Below are 23,846 nucleotides of genomic sequence, written 5' to 3' on the forward strand. Positions count from 1 at the left end.
AGTATGAAGCTGCTAGAATCAGAAACACTTGTGAACGTTTTGCTCTATTTTTCACAGCCTCCCAATGCTGGTGAGCTGAACAGAGCCTGGTGCGATGATCAGGTTCGGTCTCCAGACTCCTTCAGCTCCCAGTCTGAGGTACTGTACAGTGTGTCGGAGGGAAAAAAAAGAAATATACCCAGCTTTGAATTATACACCTAGCTTTAAAAGTAGCTTAAGTAATAATGTACTCAATGCTCTAAGCTCTGACTTAGCAATATTCTGCCTAAGAGTAGTGTGTATCTATCAAGAATTATTTAGCCATTGATTAAGTAGTTAACTTTGATTAATAATAGCTATAATAATCAGATATAGCCTCATGGTCTTTATAATAATCATGCAGAATTATTAATGGCAGCATGCTAGCGTAATAACCACACTGGAACCAAGAAACAGAAAAGAGGAGAGATTTATTGAAACATTAGGAGTTACAACTCAGTCAGCCAGCCTATCCAATGGGATCAGTGGGACCGGAGGGTCAGTTGTAGAAGACGGAATCTCGGGATCCTGAGGAGAAGTTGGAGAGTAATCAGTGGGAGAAGTTGGGGGTGAATAGTCAGGAGAAGACTGAGGAATATCATGAACACTGTAAGGCATAGGCACAAATTCAGGAGAAAGTTGGGGAATGTCAGGGGAATTAGCTGATGAAGAAGAGTCAGAGGAAGAATCATTAGAGGAGATCTCAACAGGGAAATCCTCAGTCTGGACGCCTCAAGAGGTGGTGCGTGTCCAATGCCAGTAGAAGGTCTGAGTAGACTGATCACAGGTTGTGGGGTGAAATTGGGTGCTCTGATCAAGACAGACGGTATCTCTCACGATATGGTGAGTGAGGTAAGGAGACTCAGGAATAGAGGATTTAGATAGGTGCTCCAGGAAACCAGTAAGTTCAATGGCCAGACAGGATAGCTGATACTGGCGATAGCGTCGCAGAGCACCCCTGGGACTTCTCCGGAAGATAGCGCGGCGGGCTGACTGAGCTAGGAAAAATAATGGGAAATGGGAAGAGATGAGTGAAGATGAGTGAAGTGCATATTGTGTGACTATGTAGCCAGCAAAAGAGAGCATGTACTAAGGCAAAAGGAACACAGTGTGGGAAGTAGGCCAGGTCACTGTGACATGACAGTGATAGGCAGGTAGAGGAGACAATAGCATTGGAATACTAGCAACCAACAGTGATGAAAAGAGAAAAGGATATGAGGCAGCTTAATGGCACAGCTTAGTTTAAAATTAGTAAAACAAAACTTGGATCAAGTAGGTAGAGGGAAAAGTCATCATGACATAGAGGAAGAGAGCAAGGTACTTACACATTGTTGTGGAGGGCAATGCGCGAGGTCAGGATGAGCCGAGGAAGCACCTTTAAGAGGTGATGGTCAAATGAAGTCAATAAGGAAGTGGCGCCTATAAGTAAGCGCCAATTTTTTATAAAAATGGTTGACTTAGCCTAAAAATAAGGGGAACTGGTGAGGAGGAAAATTGACGTCATCAAGGGGAGGATGGTATCAATTTAGGGGCGGTATCGGGACAAATGCGAAAATAATGGGAACTGGGAAAACGTATGTAAACTAAGGAAGGAGGGACTAAAGTAGCCATACACTGAATATGGGAAATTGCTGGAAATATTTAAATTAGAGAAAAGCTGCATTACAATCTTCTTTCCGGTCAGAAACAGGAAGTTCAGATTAAGCATGCAGTCTAACACAGTCTGAATATAAAGACAGAACAGTTAATGCAGAGTGGACTTTACCTGTGCAATAACAGCAGCTACACAAAGCTTTTACTCACATCAGACGCCTGGCGGAGAGCAGGCAGCTTCAAGCCGATATCAGTCACCTCTCTGTCTGATAGTAGGCAGCTAAGGAACGATGGAAATGCTTAGTGCATGTTACACATAAATAACACCATTACACCATTAAACTGGGAAGAGGATTGTACCTAATAAAGGGCACCTCCATCTCCTCTGGGCTAAATCTCTCCTCACAATCCTGCAACGCAAATTAGCAATGAATCATTAAAACTCACACAGTACATTTTACAGACTCCTATCCAGGGGAATTAGCGTGTATGTGTAGATACACGGAAGTTTGGAAACACAGAATTACCTCAGAGTTGCTCTGTGAATTGTGAGGAGAGCAAACATCTCGCGTTGCCCAAGTGGCGGTGTCCACCTGCCCATCTTCAAACACATACAGGTATGTGCAGGTCACCTTTTTAAAGAGGTGCTGTTAAATAAAAAATTTAAAAAAATAAAAATTAAAATGGATTATTAAAAATACCTAAAAAAAATATATATATACTGAATAAATAATAACTAATGTAATAAACTTGCCACAAAATCCTGCAGTGCCACAATGACGGATGATTCCATGAGGTTACAGCAGATGTATTCTGTAACCCTCCCAGATACGCTCTTAAAAGACATTTTAAAGTAAACACAATTAATTACTGCAATTAACAAAAGATTTGTGATGCCATAATGAATAATCCCTTACCTTAATGCCAGTGAAAGAGTCCTCAACACAGGCATCATAAGGGATTCCCTGCAAATGCACAGCAAAATCAGCTGAAACTCAAGATCTTTTTCACAAAAGTTCTCATCTAATAATCATTAATGTCAATTCTCTTCATCAGAGTAATTAAGCCTGTAATTACCATGTGGTTCAAGAAGCAGGTCTTGGTGGTATTAAACCAGCAGACCACACTCTCCGGACCCCTTATCATCCTGAGGAAGTAGGTCTTCATTTCCACTGACTAGAAATACAAAAACAAAACTAAACATTAGAACTTGTAACTAATGGTGTTTGTATCTCAGCTGCAGCTCTGTACAATACCCAAGACTGGGAGCAGAAGTAGTCAGCAGGGAGGAACTGAATGTTCTTCCAGGCGAGGTCCAGTATTCCAGCGGTGAGAGGCTGTAAAAAGTAGAGCATAAAGATCATAAGTGCTTCTTCTCATGGCAGTTTCATACTAACACGTCTAACGTTCTGTCGCTTTCCTTAACCAAAAACCACCCCACAACCTTGTAAACTGCAGTGATTGGGTTTAGTAAATAAATGAATAGTTTGCTTATCAGAACGAAAGGTGAAGGGTCATCGTGAGATGCGGTGGGCAGCAGCTCATCGTACGGCCTCATCGACCTTAATACACACAAACACAAAATTAGTCACTGCAGTTAACAACATTTTGTAATTCCACAATGAATTAGCCCTTACCTGAGTTCCAGTGAGATGGTCCTCAGTATCATTAAAATGAGAGAATTCCTCAGCACTGTACAGTACCTCAGACTGGGAGCTGAACAGGTCTGGAGACTGAACCTGATCATCGCACCAGGCTCTGTTCAGCTCACCAGCATTGGGAGGCTGTGAAAAATAGAGCAAAACGTTCACAAGTGTTTCTGATTCTAGCAGCTTCATACTAACACCTCTAACATTCTGTCACATGGACAATCCAGCCATCATCTTTCATAAATAAATTATAGGTTTGGTTACCAGACTGACAGCTGAAGTGTCACGGTGAGGTTCAGTGGGCCGCAGCTGCAGGTTTGCCTCAACAACCTTAACACACACAAACACAATTAGTCACTGCAGTTAACAAAATTTTATAAAGCCACCACGAATAATCCCTTACCTGAATGCCACTGAACCAGTCCTCAGTGTCGCAACCAAAAGAGAATTCCTGCAAATAACATTAAGATAAAACTCAAGAACTATAACATAAAAGTGCGCATATAATACTCATTAATGTCAATTCTCTTCATCAGATTAATAAAGACTGTGATTACCTCATGATTCAAGAGGTACATCGCTCTGGTTTCACAGAGTCGATTCTCTGGACCCCTTAAAATCCTGAGGATGTCTCTCTTGATTTCCGCTGACTAGAAATAGTACAAAAAAACGAAACATTAGAACTTGTAAAGACGTGTGTGTGTGTCTCAGCTGTAGCACTATACAATACCTCAGCTGAACGAGTCTGGAGACTGAACCTGAACAATGCACCAGGCTCTTTTCAGCTCACCAGCACTGGGACTCTGTGAAAAGTAGAGCAAACAGTTCCCAAGTGTTTCTGATTCTAGCAGCTTCATACTAACACCTCTAACATTATATCACATGGACAATCAGCAATGTATTCTGGGTAATACACGGTCATTTAGTGACCAATAATGACACTGAAAAATGTGCAAAAGGCTTGTCATTCCTCTAAAGAACTTGATCTGACCCAAAACATTTACTTTTCTGTCTATCCATTTGTGTTACGTAAAAAGTATGGTTGATTGAAATTAAAAGTAAGTCTTGTTAGTGTAATGTAAATAAATTTCTTCCCAGCAAATTATAAATATTGCGTTCCCTTCGAAGTAACGTGACTACTAACGTCATCAACAGTCGAGTGTTGAGATGTTGAGGAAGGAAGGAAGACAGACAGGCAGGCAGGCAGGCAGACAAACAGAGTTACAGACAGATAGGTAGGCAGTCAGACAGACCGACAGGTAGGCCGACAGAAAGGATGACAGCCAAGAAGGAAGACAGGCAGGTAGGCAGATAGAAAGGAAGATAGCCAGGAAGGAAGACAGGTAGGCAAGCAGGCAGACAGACAGGTACACAGACAGACAGGCAGGCAAGAAGACAGACAGGTAGGTAGGCAGGCAGACAGACAGACAGACTGGGTTATCAGTTACAGTAATATCACTCCCAAGTTTCTCTCACATTCACTTCTTTTGAATCATGTGATGTTGCCGCTCCTGTAACGTCCCAGCTGTATACACGACTCACCTGGGATTTACATCTGATTAGAAAAAGATCGGACTGCGGCCAGGAACGACTGGGATATTTTTGAGAAACTCAAACTGCAAGTTTCTGTTGGTTTGTTTATAGTAGTTACAGAAGATCTAGTAAAACGTATCAGCATATTTATTTTGCATCAGCCAGGCATGTAGCAAGTTACCTAAACACCTAAACACTGAGTTAGTGTCAGAGAACCACATCTCAGCATTTTTGGTAACATACCATTTAGTTTCTCCTACTAATGAGAGCTACTCATCCCTCTCTCATGTTGACACGATAAGTGAGTGAACATGACGTGAGCAAAACTGCTGAAAAGAAAAACGGAGCCACATCGGACAACTGACCCTTCTTCAGAGCGTCCAGGAGAAAGACCAGATTAGCACAGAGACATCTTCATACCATGGTTTTAACAGATCCACATGGACTGATGATATGCTCGGAGTTACTCTCACCGTGAACCGCTGTCCTCATAACATCTCCAACAGGTGCCTAACACACACACACACACAAACGCACACACACACACAATACACCATACACCTTTACATAATTTAGGTCTTAGCAGACACCTCATATTAAGAGTGCATTCTGTTCTAAAAACCCACTTGTACTTCGATTCCAAGCCCATGGGTTTACCCTCAGCACTCTCTGGACCTTCAGACATCAGAAGAACAATTTCAAAACAAAGCTCTGCTTAAATGTCAGTTTAAAGACGATACGACTTAAAAAAACAAACCTCTTCACTCACTCTAGCTGACATCTCTCACACACAGACACACACACACAGACACACACACACAGCAGCGGTCTGAAGTCCGTGAAAAATACATTTACAAATCCATATAAAAAAAACTATAATACTTATCAGCATGAAAAGTAATAGCACACCTAAGCGGCATTTTATCGTTGGAACCATGTTTCTAGCTATTACCGTTTAACCGATATGTTGCTTAAACTATTGCAAGAAATTCTGAAATAATATATAAATGCAACTCTAAGCAGGTCTCGAACCCGGGTCCCCAGCATGGGAGGCTGATGCGCTAACAATGTCCCACAAGCGATGAAAGCTTTCACTGGCAAGTTAACTTAATAGTTATTAGTTATTAAATATAAAAGCTATACATGCTTAAACTATTGCAAGACATTCTCAAATAATAAACACAAACTAAAGTCACAGTTAAAATATGAAGTCTAAACAAACTAGTGTGTGCGCTGTGCTTAAATATCCGTATGAAACCCAGGAAGTGAAGCATAGCTAAAGTTTAACGTAGTATGAGTAGTAGTATTTACCAACACCGCTTTGCCTGCACCTTTACGGCATGTTTACAGCAGTTACCGAAAACCTCTGAGAAAGACCGAACTGTACGGAAACCAGGAAGTGAAGTCTGTAAAAAATGCATTTACAAATTAATATAAAATAAACTACAATACTTATCAGCATGAAAAGTAATAGCACACTTAAGCATAACATGGGCAACATTTTAGCGTTGGAACCATGTTTCTAGCTATTACCGTTTAGGACCAGTAGCAAGTCCAGGAACCGGAATAATAATAATAATAATAAATAGTGACGATAAATCACACCAATCACACTAATAATAATAATAATAATAATAATAATTAGAATGTTGCATTTCAGAAGAAAATGCGAGTGTTATTGCGAATATCTTGCTTAAACTATTGCAAGACATGCTCAAATAATACTTAAAAGCTAAAGTCACAGTTTAAAAAGTTTAAGGTAGTTTATGTGGCTGTAGAGGAAGAATTCAAGCTGTAGGAACAGTTTAAAGACGATGCGTCCTTAAAAAAACCTCTTCCCTCAGTCTAGCTGACGTCACACACACACACACACGCGGTCTGAAGTCCGTGAAAAATACATTTAAAAATCCATATTAAAAAAAAAACTATAATACTTATCAGCATGAAAAGTAATAGCACACCTAAAGCAGCATTTTAGCGTTGGAAGCATGTTTCTAGCTATTATCGTTTAAGCGATATGTTGCTTAAACTATTGCAAAACATTCTCAAATAATGTATAAATACAACTCCGACCGGGTCTCCAGCATGGGAGGCGGGCGCTCTACCAAATAAGCTAAACTGCCGCTTGTAATGTTATGGACATCAGTGGTACTAATATTTTACAATATTTTACATGGGTCTCCAGCACGGGAGGCGGGCGCGTTAACCAGTGCCACAAGCGATGAACGTTACAAATATAAAAGCTATACATACTTAAACTACTGCAAGAAATCTTCAAATAATAAATACAATCTAATGTCACAGTTAAAATATGAAGTCTAAATGAATTAGCGAGTGCGCTTTGCATATAAGAATAAGTCCGTATGAAACCCAGGAAGTGAAGCATAGCTAAAGTTTAATGTAGTCTGTGTAAGTAGTATTTACCAACACCACTTTGCCTGCACCACCGCTAGCCTCCGTCACATATATAAAAGTTATACAGGCTTAAACGATTGCAAAACATTCTCAAATAATAAACACAACTAAAGTTACAGTTAAAATATGAAGTCTAAATGAACCAGCGTGCGCGCTAAGCTGAAATGTCCAGGAAGACCAGGAAGTGAAGCATAGCTGAAGTTTAAGGTAGCATGTAGCTGTACAGTTAGAATTCATGCTGTAGCAACAGTTTAAAGACGATACGACCTTTAAAAAAAACCAATCCTCCTGTTTACGGCATCTACAGATGCATGTTTTCGGCAGCTACCGATAACCTCCGACAAAAGCCGAACTGTGTGCACTCTTTTTAAATGTCCGTATGGAAACCGGGAAGTGAAATCCGTAAAAATGGATTTAAAAATGAATATAAAATAAACTACAATACTTATCAGCATGAAAAGTCATAGCATACGTAAGCACAACATGATGAACATTTTAGTGTTGGAACCATGTTTTTAGCTATTACCGTTTAGGACTAGTAGAGAGTCCAGGAACCGGAATAATAATAATAATAATAATAATAAATAGTGACGATAACAAGAGTGACAAGAGTGATAACACTAATTAAGCTCCTTTTCCACTGCATATTACTGGCTCAACTTTACTCACAATTAATGGTTGTCCATATAGCAAAACTTGTGAATAGTACCTTGTATGAACTACTCATGTTAAAATTCACATCATCACAAACATTCACATCATAATGAAACTGGAATCCCTCAATCACATGCAGCATCACTATGACTACCACTACCACCATCTGCAGCAAAAAACAGTAATGCTTAGAGAAGAGTTGAGTCGAGCTGAGCTGCTACTATTTGGTAGAAAGAGGGCTATAATATCCCGGTTTTGTACACACTTCTACAAAGAAGATGGTCTGTAACTTGGGGGCAGTGAGCAAGACTCTCTGGGTAACAGCAAGATCAGTGAGCTCTTTGATTGGTGCTGTAACAGCTGGCAGATTTTGAGATGCCATCACCAACTCTTCTATTTTGTCAATGACTTCTTCCAAACCAGCCGTATCGTCATCTTTAGACTTTCTTGAGACTGTAATCTTGTAGCATGTACATTTTTGCAGTTTGTTGCACTGCAAAGTGATCATTTGAATGTATACGTCAATCTCTTCCTCTTTGCTCCCTGGAGGCTATTAAAATCTTGTTCTGGTACAGCAAGAACTTTTCTAGCATTTTATTTCCAGTACTGTGACCCTAAAGATGAAAAAACTATGTACTGACATTTGAAAAAGGTGAACTGTTCACAAGCAAATGCCTAAAACAAGACTAAATATTACTTAGCACTTTATGTGACAGGTGTTACACCATCCTTTTGTACCAACCTATGTAATTTATTTATTTATTTAAATAAAGGTTTTGGTGACTCACCTGTTGTACCTTCTGACTCAAGAATGGCATTGCCTTGTGCATCTGTCAAAATTATAGGGTTGTAATTGCCAATGGCATCTTGCACTTTTCCTACTAGCCCCTGAAGGGAAAGTTCACACTCCAGAAAGCGTACCACCAACATTCTATTGGGAATCAACCTCCCACCAACCACCTCAGCAAGGTAAACTGATCTGAAAGACAAAACATGATTTCACAATTATTTTGTTATTCTTTCTAACTATTCATATTAGCTATCCATGCATTGTCCTAGAGATTACTTATGGCCCTTTTTTGCTTTACCTATTATCTAAACTACAAAAACATTGAAAAGAGCAATACCCCTACCTCTGAAATGTTTTGGTGGTCGTGAAGGGACTTGGAATAGCCCGCTGTGAAGGTGAATCTGCAGAAGCCGCTGCCGGTGTACGCATGAATGCAAATCGCTGGCTGGTACAGCCTGCTGCTGGGGTTGAATCCATGTCTTCGCCGTGGACCTCATAGTGACCCCTAGGTGTAAGGTCTAATGTGCTGAAAACACCAGAGACTCCTCCCGGGAACAGGGCCACATTTGAATCATCAGTGAGGTACACAGTATAAGCTGAAACCTGGTTAAGAAAGAAAAAACATTAAGTCATTTTATTCACCTAAAATTCTGACATGACAATATTGTGCAGAGGTAACATTAGTTTGTAAAGTGAATAAATAATATCACACTATGAGAACTTATACATACACACACAACGTTACCATCTAAACCTGGGGTGTTTATATAAAGCTCTACTGGGGCACAGAGCACCCACCCACCCCCAAACTCATGTTACAACTATTTATTTTCCTCTAGAATGTCTGCTGAATATGTGAAATGTGCTAATGTGCTGTATGAACTGAAAAATGTTCTGATGTCCAATTACAGGAGTGAACAAGGCTTGAGTCGAAATAAGATCATCGGCATTATTCATTTCAATTATTAGTCCCATTGTCGTATTATACATCAATCCCGATAGTTCATTGGGGGCGGGGACACATGGTTAAGTGCGCTGTGATTAAACTGCGTCTCTTTGACATTGTGGATTAAAAAAAAAAACCTCCTCCCCATTATCGTCAATCTAAATGAATACACTGCCAAATACAGAAGCTTGTCAAAACCCAGAGTGGAGATTTTACTGGGGCACGTGCCTGGTGAAAGGGGTCTAGCCATGCCCATGTACTTAAATTTACATAAAGCAAAATATATTCGCAAGACTACCGTTAATCACCAAATGTGAACGAAGCTAACAAGTTTGCCAGCCAGCTAAGTCTAACTTTGAATTAGCGGCAAAACCGACGTTAATTAAAACAACACAGTAAACTGTAAAGTAACATTTTTCAAAAGTTTTCTTACCTGAAATATGCGACTTAACTTTTCAGCCGTCATGTCCTCGTCCCTGAGTGATACTCTTTTATTATTTCTGAAAACTACGTAATGGTCCATGTTTTGCATCATCCGGGTGAATGTAGTAGCGCCAAGAAGACCGCACGTTGCCACAAATGACAGATGAAGAGATACTTCCGGTTTTAGACAAAGAAAATGCAGCTGTTTTTCCGTTTCTGCGCTATAGAACTTTCTTTATTTAAAGTATAAATGAGGAAAGAAAATCAGTCCAATTTTAAAAAGGTGTCTGACATTTCATCACACAATTAAAAATCGATTTCATTTTGTTTTTTTTGTTTCTGTTTATAAAAAGAAACTTCAAATACCAAAAAGTACACGGACCGAAAACACAACAACAAATCTTAAAATAAAAACAAAGTAACAAATCAGAACACACAATAACAAATCAGACCAAACCACATAACTCAACCCCAGTCAAGCCCAGTGGGCTCTCTTCTATACGAGATTCGACTTTATGGTCCCACATCACAGTCGACTTTGTCACTGACCTCCCAAGCTGTCGTGGATACACTACTGTCGTGTTGGTGGTTGATCGCTTCTCCAAGGTCTGCAAATTTGAAGGGGCTTCCCACATCTATGGAAACAGCCATGGTGGTCCTAGATCACATTTTTAGGAACTATGGCGTGCCAGAGGAAATTTGGAAATCAGTGTTAGCCTCATGTCTGGTTACCACCCTCAGGCCACTGGCCAAGAGCTCGGCAGTTTCCTAGAAACGTACTGTAGCCAAGAACAGCAACGATTGACCAAGTTCGTCATCTGGGCTGAGTACGCTCAAAACTCTCTCACCTACTTGTCCATGAACCTCACTATGTTCCAATGTATCCTCGGATACCAGCCCATACACCCCCCCTCCCCTGGACGGGCGAAACTACCGATGTGCCAGCCTTTGATGACTGTTTTTTCCAGAGCAGCGAGATATGGGAGTGGACCCAAGTACATCTTCAGAGGGCAGTGCAACACCAGGACATCCAGGCCAACCATTATTTGTGCCCACATCCTCCATATCAACTTCACTCAAAACATCAAACTTAAACTGCCATGCAGAACACTCCACGCTTCATTGAAATCTTTACAATCACACACAAGATTAACCCCGTCACCTACCATCTGCAACTACCCTCTCACTGTAGTATCTCTCCATCCTTCCACATACACTCCTGGCAGAGCTTTGGATTGATGGAGCGCCAGCTTACATTGTTCATGCCATCCTGGACACACGGAGGAGAGGGGGATGACTACAATATCCGGTCAACTGGGAAGGGTATAGCCCAGAGGAACATTGCTGGGTCAGTGCAGAGGACATCCTAGTCCCCTCCTTCAACGAATAGTTTCACAGAACCCACCCCACACAACCCGGGAGGCATCCTCATAAAAGAGGTTGACCTGGAGGTGTTCCTAAGGGGATTCTGTAACTTTTTCTACTGCAGCTTCCCCTCTGCCTTGCCAGCGGGAGCAATCGCCAACTTTTGAGCGAACTTCCAGGTTCTCTGTAGTCTATTGTATTTGCTTATCGTGTACTGGCCCGTTCCATGTATTTTTGACCATGCGTTTAAGTTGCCTTGTGTTTTTTAATTCATTGACTAACGTAAATGTAAAAATGTGAGCCAAAAGAGCCGGAAAAGGATCTTTCCAAATGTTTTCCATGCAAAGAGACAGGGGTGGGAAGAAAAACATTAAAGAAAAGCAGTCTCCAGGATTGTAAAGAAAGTTTTTTGTGTCCAAATTCTGTTGGTTTTGTGTCCAAATATTTTTAAATACTATATTGTAAGTCTAGCTAAGTTTGTTGTTTTTGTTGTGTCAGTGTGGTTCATTTGGAATGGCTCGTTTCTAAAAGGTTAGAACCACTTTAACTATTGACTGTTAATATTTCTTTCTTTTCTTATGTCTTTTAGGTAAGATTGGTTACATAAGACCAGTTGGAACGGTACTGGGATAGTATGTAGTCATCATAGTATACTATGATGCACTATAAAGCTGCATTTTCAAAGTCATCGTGCTCGTAAAAACATTTAGCAATTTAGCGAATGTCAAATAAATGTGTAAACTCGAGTTACTGGCTGTTTCTAAGTTTATTAAGTACTATTCTAGTAATATTTACTTTTAAAGGCAATTGACAAAGTGAGGTTAACAGTAACTTGTCATATTTGCCTGTATTGAATGAATGAACCATCACATTTCTGGCTTTAACAGCATTAATTAGCCAGTAGGTGGCACAGTGATTTGATGAATTTAACATAGACCCTGTAGTGCAGCATGCAGTAGTGCAGCTGTGACCCAGACTTTTATGCCAGGGGTGTCCAGTCTTATCTGCAAACGGCAGGAGTGGGTGCAGGTTTTCATTCTAATCAAGAAGTCCACCTGTTTATTTGGTTGATCTTACCTTTAAACCCAAATATTAAGCTATATCTATCCAGCAGCTTAAGCTGGAGTGAAAGTCAAACATGCAACAGGACAAGGATCCCAAGCACACTAGCAAATAGACATCCAAATTGCTAAAGAAGTGCTGCAATGGAATTCATTTATTTACACTAAAATTTATTTGTTGTATATACATTTATATATACATTTGTTTATTAATTTCTTCCTTCACTCCACCAGATGTAAACATCATTCCTTCAGGTCCACCAGATTCAGGTTCCAGGTCCAAACACCAATTATCCGATTGTGGCAAGCTGTGTGTGAAGTGATGAGATATTTTAGATAGTGCTTTGACATTTCAGTAGATATTAATATTATTAAAAAATATATTAAGCTTGTAATGGCAGTTTTACAAATTCAGCAGTTCTAAATGATGTTTCTACATTCCATGCCTCACCTTGATGTTCTTCTGAGGTTCCTCAAACCACTTGTGGCTGAGGATTTCCTCGAATGTTGGGCGGGAGGTAGGATGTCGCGCCAGACACCATAAGATCAGGTCACGGCAACCTGTGTGTAGTGATGAGAGAGACATTTAGTCAGAAATTGTAGATCTTGTTTTTCTTGATAATCAATTAATATGATTCATTTATTGTGTAACGCAGTCTAAATAAACGTCGAAACTTGATGGGTTTGGATTTTCTCACCTTCAGACAGGCCCTCAGGGAAGTGCATGTTGCGGTTAATGATGTCTTCTTCGCATTGGAAAGGATAGTCTCCACACACCATGATGAACAAAACAACTCCCAGACTCCAGACGGTAGCAGGAACACCGAAATACTCTCCCTCACATAACCACTCAGGTGGGAAGTAAGCATCCGTTCCTGAGTGAAAAAGAGAGAAGGTGCACCGTCAGCAACGTCATAAAAATGGTTCTCCACTGCATTTGTTTATTCTGTCCAAGACCTATTATGTGCTTACCTGCATAATATCTGTAGGGGGTGTCCTGCAGCAAATCACCACAGCCAAAGTCTATCAGCTTCAGCTGCAGCGTGTCGGTGTTGATTAGAATATTCTCTGGCTTGATGTCACGGTGCAGGACACCACAGTCACAGCAGTGGCGAGCAGCCTGAACCACCTGGCGCATGAATTGTTGTGCCAGTGGTTCTGACAGCAAACAACCGTGTTTTTCCTGGAATGTCCAGAGGTCTGTGCAGGGGCTGGGTCGCTCCAAGATCAAAATGTAGCAGTCCGACATCTCGAACCACTCAAACAGCTCCAAGACATTCTCATGCCGATTTAGCTTGGACACCATTTGCATTAATGCCATCTCCAGGGGAAGGCTCTTTGTCTCTCCAGGCTGAAATATGAATAGATATGCTTAGCATGGGTGTGGAGTGATTACGTTTAAATTCTGGTCAACAGAAACGATACAGTACAAAGGCTTGGATTAGTAATGTCTCAGGTGTCTATTACGGATTATTCATTATTATGTTACCAGAAACAATTAAATTTACACATACTTTTTCACATAACACCTGTGCAATATCTCAGAAGTAAAGGAAGTTTACTTACAACGGTGATGAAAGCTTCGTTCTTTTCCTTTCCCACATATTTAATGGCAACCTGTTCACATATACAACACATAATTACATTCTTATAGAACACCTCACTAAGACATATACAGCCCACAAGCTGTGATGCATTGTGTTGATTAGTGCAAATGAACTGTAGATGTGCAGTCCTGTTACCTGTTTTCCATCAGCCTTACGGACTCCTGCACAGACACTCCCGAAGCCTCCTTCGCCCAGCAGCTCGCCTGGAGTGTACAGGGACTCAAACACCTCTGTTGAACAAATACACAATCATTCAGTAACAAACAAAAAGTGTGTTGTCAATGTCTCTGAGTGTGTTAAGGTAAAGATGAGCACCTGCTAAAACACACATTTTCCACCCTCTTTGTGTCGTCTTAACAAGAGAACTCTCAAGAAATAAGTTTACAGCTTACACATTTAATCTTACACACTCTGTGTATTTAATGTCTCCTAACTCTGCAGTAGTTTTGAAAAATCGATCTGGAGTCATCTTTTCAGCTACCTAAGCTCTAATCCCTTCTGTCTCTTACCCAAAGACTGATGTACACTTGATGTAACTATGACCATATTAGATTCAAACATTTTAATAAACCTTTACATGCAAATATACGAATTGATTACAATGTTCTGACCCAGTGTGACGTGCTAAAGATCTGACAGACACGTGCTACAAATATTTACTGTACTTTAAATCGTTACTGTAAATTCTTTTCTGTGTGATTCTTTAAGTTCAGTTTTATGTCCAAATAGTGGATGAACGAACATACCCCATGGTGTAATGTGGCCTTCCTGACGTGGACGCTGGAGAGTGAACATCTCACTAGTCATGAGGCCACATGTAGGAGTTCTTCAGCTTAAACTCTTCATCCGTGTACAGCTGACGAAGGTCTAGCAGCCACTCTGGTTCTTCTCCCATCCCTTTATGTAGCCTCTCAGACAGCTACAAGACAGACAGGGAAAGTAAACTGACTAAATATTTTGCATTTAAAGCATTGGAACCATTTTACAAATATTGATAGCTGTATTTACCGCAATGGTCATTTCCATCGTGGTCTTGGTGATTTCTCCTGGAAATTCAGCAATTGCTGTAGTGATGCACTTGCAGTACTCAAAGGCTTGGTCGAAAAGGCCAAACTCAGCTAGCTTGCTGGCGTGAAAGCACTTGAAGATCTAAGACAGACAGAGTCATTCCATCTTAGCAAAAAGGTTCATGCTTAAATTTGACAGAGGTAGAAAGAATATTAAAAAGAAATAAAAAGAGAAAGTCTAACCTGGAAATTTGGCTGAGGAAGCCCTGTGGTCAGTGAACATACATATTCGTACACCTCAGTACGTTCAATTGCTTCCCTCATGGCTGATTGGCTGATTGGCAGACTGTAGAAGGAGAAAAGTGTCTCAGTAGCAAGTCGGGAAAATAATCATACACATGCGCTTTCACACAAACACACACCCAATACCTGTTACAGCCAATGAGCTCAAAGCTGGAGTGTTGTAAAATCTGGAGTCCAGCTCCTCCATTGCAGCGATGTAGCACAGCTGTGCAGCATAGGTCAGTCCTATGGAGTCTGCGGATGAAAGACCGAACATGCATGTAAGGATTTGGGTCCGTGCAATAGTCCAGATTTCTTGATCTAATTACAACATGTGAAGTTCCGAAAAAATTGTTTATATTATCCATACCAAGGTTCTTTCCCATTTGAACCACAGAATCCAATATCTCGTCATCTGGGTCAGCACAGCACAAACGTTTCGCCAGTGGAAGACACCAGCTGTCCTGGATTTTCACCCCTAGCTGTAGCAGGAATTGGCAAATTAATACACAAAAAATAAAGCAAAAACCACACAAAACATACAACACAGTATACAAAACAGACAGATGGTGATGTTGATGTATTACTAAACAAAGGTATAGGTAATATAACATATTAAATATTACAACATAAAATTACAAGATTAAAAACAAAACAATACCCTTTTCCTCAGAAGTCTGTAGCTCTTGAAGAGGACAGACCCAACGTCTGCCAGCAGTGCTTCCTGTAGAAGAAATATCTTTCAGTTAAGCTACTCTACACACAGTATATTTATTCATTCTGACAAATTTTACATATTAGCAGATTAAATCTTTTGCTGCTTTTATCATGAATAATTTTGCTTTAACAGTCAATACACAATCAACTAAAACACTTACTCCATTTTTGCTGCAACGGAGCTCCATCATTTTCCAGAATAAGTAGGCCTCTTTCTGGTCAGGTTGCTCCACCTGTTGTAGGCACTCCTGGGATTTCCTCTGGATAAAACGTAGCACGTCATCCATCTGGATCTTGCTGCTGTAATAGATGGATATGGATTACTACACTTTGCTCACTTGATGATATGTTTCCAAACATTACTGCTGAATGTGTGTGTGTGTGTGTGTGTGTTATCTGAGAAGAGAAAAAAGAGGACTCACCTCATTAGAGGGCCAGGAAAAGAGATATTTTCCCCATCGGGCAGGTAGCTGTCATCAACTTTTAAGATGCCGTTTTCTATCTCATGATGAGGTGTATGAACAGCAGGGATGCTCTGCATTTTCTTGTCCATTTTACTCATCATGTTTGATAAAACACTGTGGAACACCATAAATATGTTTGGTTATTTATTTATATGATTCAACTTGTGTTTAAATTATTTTGGACAAATTAATCAGACTCACATTTCGTTCATTTTAGCAGAATATAATTACAGTGTTAGGTGTTAATAGTAAATTACCTTGACACATGTACTTATGCAAACGTTGATCACATTCAGAGTAAGACAGAACTATAAATCAACCAAGGCCAAAACAAGACTGACAGGAACAAGAACAGAACTTTTCTATTTTTCAGAAAATGTTCATTGCACGGGTCTTTTGATACTGTAAGAAACTGAGCCAGAAGGTGGTCACGTGACGAACAGACTGCATAGCCCTATGGCACTTGAATGTCACGTGATGAACGAAAGACGAACTTAATCATGTTTCCCGGCTCGTTTTTCCCGAGTCTTATTAAGGATTCGATCAAAAAGATATGGATCGATGCATGTTTCATCGATGATGAATGATAAGGAATCATTCAAAATGAACGGATCTTTCATGAACGGCACATCATCTGTGTCCATAATAAATACATGGGAGGCGGAACGGAAACGGGGAAACGAGCCGGACTGTTGCTTAGCGGATTTTTACTCGAGAGTAAAGCCGTTATTTATCATTAAAAAAAACCCGTAGGACCTATTTTAACACTTTTTTAAAGTCATTTTCCTGAAGGTTTTACACTTTAGGCTCAAGAGACAGACCAAATCAATACAGACAGTCGCAGTCACACAATATATTTCCAGATACTCTATCATCATTCAATCATTCAATTCATTTCATTTGTATAGCGCTTTTAATTCCTACAGCAGGGTAAACTGAACGGCGGCCATTTTATACACATCAGTTCAGGTCCTAAAGTTTAAAATGGCGGCCACTGCCGGGCTACACTACAGTGGGGAATAAACGTTTATATGATTTACGTTTAATTCAAAAGAATTGGACAAAGCGTTCACCTCATTGAGTTGATTTTCCGTAGGGCTTTTGGTGAGAAACGAAAGCCAACACTGCCCCATGTGGACGAAACAGTGTAAATACACTGACCTTGAACATGAAAACACAGTCAGCAGAATGGCTTCAGGTCTCAGTTCATTAACCCAGAACACATCAAATCTTAAATAACACGAATAAAAACCGCGGTACATCAGTCAAAAGTTTGGACACATCTTCTAATTCCATGGTCTTTCCTGATGTTTATTTCTTTCTACATTGTAAAACAATGGTGAAGGTGGCCGAAATACACAATAATGTCCTTTGAACAGTTGATATTGAGATATGTCTGCTACTGATGCCTTCATAACGGCTCTAATCTGAGGTGCTGTTAATTGGTGATTTCTGAGTCTGGTAACTCTAAATGAACTTCCCCTCTGTAGCAGAGGTAAATTTTGGTCTTGCTTTACTGGGATGGTCTTCATGTGAGCCAGTTTCATCATGGTGCTTGATGGGTTTTGCAAATGCACTTGACAATACTGTTCTTGCAAGAACTATTCCAGAACACCTGACCTTCGTGTCTTAAAATAACAACTGACTGTTTTTTGTTGTCATTACATATGGATTACTTAAGTCCATGTGTGTTATTTCATAGTTTTGAAATCTCCAGTATTATTCTAGAATGTAGAAAATAAATAAACTAAACAAAAAACATTGAATTAAAAGGTGTGTTCAAACTTTTGACTGGTAGTGTACATGAAACAAGTTCCCTCACCTGTCTCTCTTTATTCTCTCTCTTGAAGGTAATAAGAAAAAAGTTTGTTAGCATTAAACCTAACTGTTGTGTCTATTACATCATACAGATTTGAAGATTTTCTTTGCGACATTAAAAGTGTTTCTTAAATGACTATCAATTCAGATTCTTAAAATAACTCTTAGTCAGAATTTCAGCTTCATTTCCTTCACCTGAACATACACTATATTGCCAAAAGTATTCGCTCACCTGCCTTGACTCGCATATGAACTTAAGTGACATCCCATTCCTAATCCATAGGGTTCAATATGACGTCGGTCCACCCTTTGCAGCTATAACAGCTTCAACTCTTCTGGGAAGGCTGTCCACAAGGTTTAGGAGCGTGTTTATGGGAATTTTTGACCATTCTTCCAGAAGCGCATTTGTGAGGTCACACACTGATGTTGGACGAGAAGGCCTGGCTCTCAGTCTCTGCTCTAATTCATCCCAAAGGTGTTCTATCGGGTTGAGGTCAGGACTCTGTGCAGGCCAGTCAATTTCATCCACATCAGACTCTGTCATCCATGTCTTTATGGACCTTGCTTTGTGCACTGGTGCACAGTCATGTTGGAAGAGGAAGGGGCCAGCTCCAAACTGTTCCCACAAAGTTGGGAGCATGGAATTGTCCAAAATGTCTTGGTATGCTGAAGCATTCAGAGTTCCTTTCACTGGAACTAAGGGGCCAAGCCCAGCTCCTGAAAAACAACCCCACACCATAATCCCCCCTCCACCAAACTTTACACTTGGCACAATGCAGTCAGACAAGTACCATTCTCCTGGCAACCACCAAACCCAGACTCGTCCATCAGATTGCCAGATGGAGAAGTGCGATTCGTCACTCCAGAGAACGCGTCTCCACTGCTCTAGAGTCCAGTGGCGGTGTGCTTTACACCACTGCATCCGACGCTTTGCATTGCACTTGGTGATGTATGGCTTGGATGCAGCTGCTCGGCCATGGAAACCCATTCCATGAAGCTCTCTGCGCACTGTTCTTGAGCTAATCTGAAGGCCACATGAAGTTTGGAGGTCTGTAGCGATTGACTCTGCAGAAAGTTGGCGACCTCTTCGCACTATGCGCCTCAGCATCCGCTGACCCCGCTCCGTCATTTTCCGTGGCCTACCACTTCGTGGCTGAGTTGCTGTCGTTCCCAAACACTTCCACGTTCTTATAATACAGCTGACAGTTGACCGTGGAATATTTAGGAGCGGGGAAATTTCACGACTGGATTTGTTGCACAGGTGGCATCCTATCACAGTTCCACGCTGGAATTCACTGAGCTCCTGAGAGCGACCCATTCTTTCACAAATGTTTGTAAAAACAGTCTGCATGCCTAGGTGCTTGATTTTATACACCTGTGGCCATGGAAGTGATTGGAACACCTGATTCTGATTTTTTGGATGGGTGAGCGAATACTTTTGGCAATATAGTGTATTAGAAATAGCTTTCCTTCAGATGTAGAGACTGAACACTGATCATTTCAGAAATCTCTCAAATTTAATTTATTGATAGCAAGAAATTGTTCAGAGGAAATTCAAACACACGGTGTATAAAGCAGACTGCAAAAACAAATGGGCTTAATTTATGATGTAACAAACATTTATTCATACTGAATATCATGTATGTCGAGTATATCCCCAGGTACTAGTGGTATACGGTGTGTCTGAGCTGCTGAAATAAAGTGACTGAAACATCAGGTGACCTTCATCACCGGTGTGTTGTGTTTATACGACGAATGGAATTAAACTGTAATGAATTATGTTCTGTGTGATCGACGTCGCCGTGCCCGTGTTTAACACTCCAGTCTCTCGTGCAGGTCACTGAGTCTGAAACAGGAAACGCTTCAGTTTACAGTCTGATCTTCATTTTATAGAAACTTCCTTTGGAAATGATGGACGATTTACCAAATAAAAACAAACAAACAAAAACAAAACAAAACAAAACAAAAAAACACTAAATGCTCAGATTGGGGAAAAATCGCCATGTTATTTTTAATAGGATTATAAATGATCAGTTATTCAGTTTAATAAAGACACCACTTTACACCATTAAAAAGTGGCTCATGAAATGATTAATAGAAAGTAAGTTTAAAGATAGTACAGTATATCACATAGTCTAGTGTGATGTTTATTTATAATACATCATTATATATTAATAACAGTGCCTGCTAGTAATTTGTTATATGGTGAAATATAATTGTAAATAATATACTGTAGCATAATTACAATCATTCTAAATAAGCATTATACTTTTCACGCAATCAGGGAAAGAAGAGCAGCATATCAGCCTGAGATTTGTGCAGCATATGATGATTTATTATTTATTTCTGTTGATTGTGAATTATTTGTAGATCAAAAGTAGATGTGCAGGTAAACCACTCTTCATCTTCTCCTCCTCATCAGGCTGAAAATCTCACCTCCGGGTGCAGCAGAACAGGCAGGGAGACGATCGCTCCTCCACACGGTAACTGCCCGAGTTCGGGTGATCTTTATACTCCGATATAAAGGCCCGGAGCTCAGACATGGGATTCCCGTCCAACTGCTGCTGCTGGGGAAGGAGACACACACACACACATCATCTCATCACAAGAGTCGACTTCCAGAAGCTTTGAGTAAAAGATCAGCTATGTTTATATGTTGATATTTATGATTTATTTGGTGACTAATGTAGATTTTTATACACACACCACCACAACCTGCTCATCACACATGTAACCTATGTTTCTAATGTCTAATGTCTACATTACACACAAAAATCTTACTATGTAAATAGTTATTTATTTCTATATATTTTTTCCTTTTTTCTTATTTTATTGTGTACTTTAGTTCTCGCTGTTGCTCGTGTTTTAACTGTAGTGACACTAAATGCCCTGGGGCAGTTTGTTTCCCCTTTTTCTTCCTCTTCCCCTGCCCCAATGCAGTTTGTTACTCTTCCTCTTCCCCTGCCACAATGTAGTTTGTTACCCTTCCTCTTCCCCTGCCCCAATGTAGTTTGTTATCCTTTCTCTTCCCCTTCCCCAGTGCAGTTTGCTACCCTTCCTCTTCCCCTGCCCCGGTGCAGTTTGCTACCCTTCCTCTTCCCCTGCCCCGGTGCAGTTTGCTACCCTTCCTCTTCCCCTGCCTTGGTGAAGTTTGTTCCCTTGATGGTCTCGTAGGTGTTGGTGATCAGGGTGAGCACCATGTAAATGAAGAGCGAAACGAAGGTGTACAGGTAACCATGACTGAACGCCACACCAGGTAACTCTTCTGCTGCATCTTCTTAAAGGTGGCGAACATGTCGTCTCCGTTGATCAGGGAGAACAGACACTCGGACACCATGTTCAGCGTGCGGAACTGCAAGACAAGGTTCTTCTTCGTTAAGAACAATGAAAACTAGACGCACGTGAACATAACGAGCGGTTTAGTGTCAGACATCGTAAACACACTGAACAGAGACACTGATGCTGTTATTTTACTAGACTACATCACTTAGGAAAAACACCACACAAAATCCGATCTGTTGTCCTTCACTTATCCGCTCTAGAACCAGAGGTGGGTAGAGTATCCAAAATCTGTACTCAAGTAAAAGTACCAGTACTTATAGAAATATTTACTCGAGTAAAATTAAAAGAAACAATCTTAATAGTTACTTGAGTAAGAGTAAAAAAGTATCAGATGAAAAAACTACTCAAGTAGCTAGTAACTAATTACTTCTGATCTGATTGTGCGAAAAACCAGAATTTCAAACTACTTGGGATGCTTTCACACACCTCTCCTCTTTGTTCTGCTTTTATAAAACATAGGTTGTAGTAAAGCAGCCTATGTCAGTCCAGTGATGGCCACATCTCAGTCCAGTGATGGCCACATCTCAGTCCAGTGATGGGTACATTAACATTACATGACCTGTCATTTGCAATAAAATCTCAAACACACCCAGGTGTTTTTCTAATAGTTAACTCTGTCTTTATTTTCATATTCACAATGCAAACTTGTCAGCATCTGCATTTAAACAAGAGAACAAAAGAGAAGGTGTGTGTGCAGAGTGTGTGTTTGTTATCATGTTTGTGTATGAACTTGTTTGTGTGTGTTTGCCCTTCAGTACGTGAATGTTTATTTTGACATATGTTCTTTCTTGAACAATTAGTTTTACAGAATTTTACTGTGCTTGTACATGCATTCTTTAGGTAGGAATAAAATCAAATACAATCTCGTTTTTATTTTCTATGTATGTTCTACACTTTCACTGGGTGTGAAATTGTCCAGACGTTTAGAATGAACGTTTGTTCATGAACCTGTGTTGTTTGTAGGGTTCCCAAGATATTGCTTGCACGAGAGGGCATATGAGGAAAAGTGTGATAGTGGGAGAAATGTGCTATTAAAATAAGGTCAATGTGCTCATAGTTACCAAATGACCATTAATAGGGTTCAAATAGACATAACTGTGACACTGCTCCGTGTTTTTTCAGGTTGGAGCTGGAATTCTTGTACGCTGCGATGTCAGATGGTTTTGGTGAACACAGCATGCATCGCATTATGAAACTATTCTTTTTGACATCTTGGAGTGAAAACGGACTGAACTTGAGGCCATGGGTGATCTGCCTCCGTTAACTCGCACACGTCTTCCTCTGCTTCAGCTTCATCATCTTCCTCTAAACGCGCGCTATACGCAAGCGGGAGATCTCGTGAAGCAGCCTCTCCAACGTCTCGCGAGACTTGCGAACAATCCATATAAACTAATTATTTTAAAATCTCATATTAATTATTAACATTTGACAGTAACGGAGAAACGCCACCAAATGTAGTGAAGTAAAAGTAATTTTTTTCACTAAAAATGTACTTGAGTAAGAGTAAAAGTACACATCTTTAAAAATACTCTAAAAGTACAATTACCCAAAAAATTTACTCAAGTAAATGTAACGAAGTAAATGTAATTCGTTACTACCCACCTCTGTCTAGAACCATATGAAAGTGTCTCAGGTCTGATATAAAAGGCTGCATTTCTATCTTCACACGAGACTGAAAATCTTTCTGTAGCATGACTTGTTTGTCGCTTGAAGCTACTCGCCTTCTCAACTCAATTCATTTGTATAGTGCTTTTAACAATGGACATTGTCCCAAAGCAGCTTGACAGAAATATAGAAACATAGAAAAATAAATTATAAAGTTTAAAGTTACTCTTTTATCCCTAATGAGCAAGCCTGAATGAGAAAGCCCTGAGATTATATGAAGAAGAAAGCTTGAGAGGAACCAGGCTCAGAATTGAACCTCATCCTCATTTGGGTGACACTGAACAGTAAATAATGTACATGTTGATAATGTCCTTTCTACAACAGCAACCAAACAGTCAGAATAGTTTGCAGAACTAAATGTTCTAGCAATGTCTAGAAACGTGACTGTCATCAAAATATTTAGCAAATCTTGTATGTCTGTAGTATTTACTGTTGTAAAATAAATAACTAGATTTAATTACATTTTTTCTGTTTAACATTTTCTATTATTATGTGGA

The 23,846-nt window shown here is 40.1% G+C and overlaps 1 protein-coding gene and 2 long non-coding RNA genes across 3 annotated transcripts; all 3 read right to left on the reverse strand.

Annotated features, from left to right (window-relative positions):
• Positions 1 to 1,376: 1,376 nt before the first annotated feature.
• LOC131344554 (uncharacterized) lies at positions 1,377 to 2,216 on the reverse strand. Its single transcript, XR_009203333.1, has 3 exons — positions 2,139 to 2,216; positions 1,972 to 2,021; positions 1,377 to 1,891 (listed from the first exon to the last, which is right to left on the reverse strand). It is a non-coding gene; the product is annotated as an uncharacterized LOC131344554 (long non-coding RNA).
• A 148-nt stretch (positions 2,217 to 2,364) lies between these two features.
• LOC131344640 (uncharacterized) lies at positions 2,365 to 3,274 on the reverse strand. Its single transcript, XR_009203349.1, has 3 exons — positions 2,689 to 3,274; positions 2,529 to 2,576; positions 2,365 to 2,446 (listed from the first exon to the last, which is right to left on the reverse strand). It is a non-coding gene; the product is annotated as an uncharacterized LOC131344640 (long non-coding RNA).
• A 9,830-nt stretch (positions 3,275 to 13,104) lies between these two features.
• LOC131343935 (serine/threonine-protein kinase pim-1-like) lies at positions 13,105 to 14,849 on the reverse strand. Its single transcript, XM_058375815.1, has 5 exons — positions 14,801 to 14,849; positions 14,190 to 14,284; positions 14,014 to 14,064; positions 13,420 to 13,798; positions 13,105 to 13,322 (listed from the first exon to the last, which is right to left on the reverse strand). The coding sequence occupies exons 1-5, from the start codon at positions 14,847 to 14,849 to the stop codon at positions 13,105 to 13,107; spliced, it is 792 nt and encodes a 263-aa protein (XP_058231798.1).
• Positions 14,850 to 23,846: the final 8,997 nt, after the last annotated feature.

Source organism: Hemibagrus wyckioides, linkage group LG23, assembly GCF_019097595.1.
Source record: "Hemibagrus wyckioides isolate EC202008001 linkage group LG23, SWU_Hwy_1.0, whole genome shotgun sequence".
Lineage (NCBI taxonomy): Eukaryota > Metazoa > Chordata > Actinopteri > Siluriformes > Bagridae > Hemibagrus > Hemibagrus wyckioides.

Bases quoted from the DNA above. Each gene is read 5' to 3' on its own strand.
- LOC131343935 (XM_058375815.1), bottom strand. From the start codon at position 14,849: ATGTTCACTCTCCAGCGTCCACGTCAGGAAGGCCACATTACACCATGG. The intron at 14,065-14,189 runs GTAACAGGACTG...ATATGTGAACAG, and splicing joins GTAAGGCTGATGGAAAACAG to GTTGCCATTAAATATGTGGG. The intron at 13,323-13,419 runs GTAAGCACATAA...TTTTTCACTCAG, and splicing joins CCCCTACAGATATTATGCAG to GAACGGATGCTTACTTCCCA.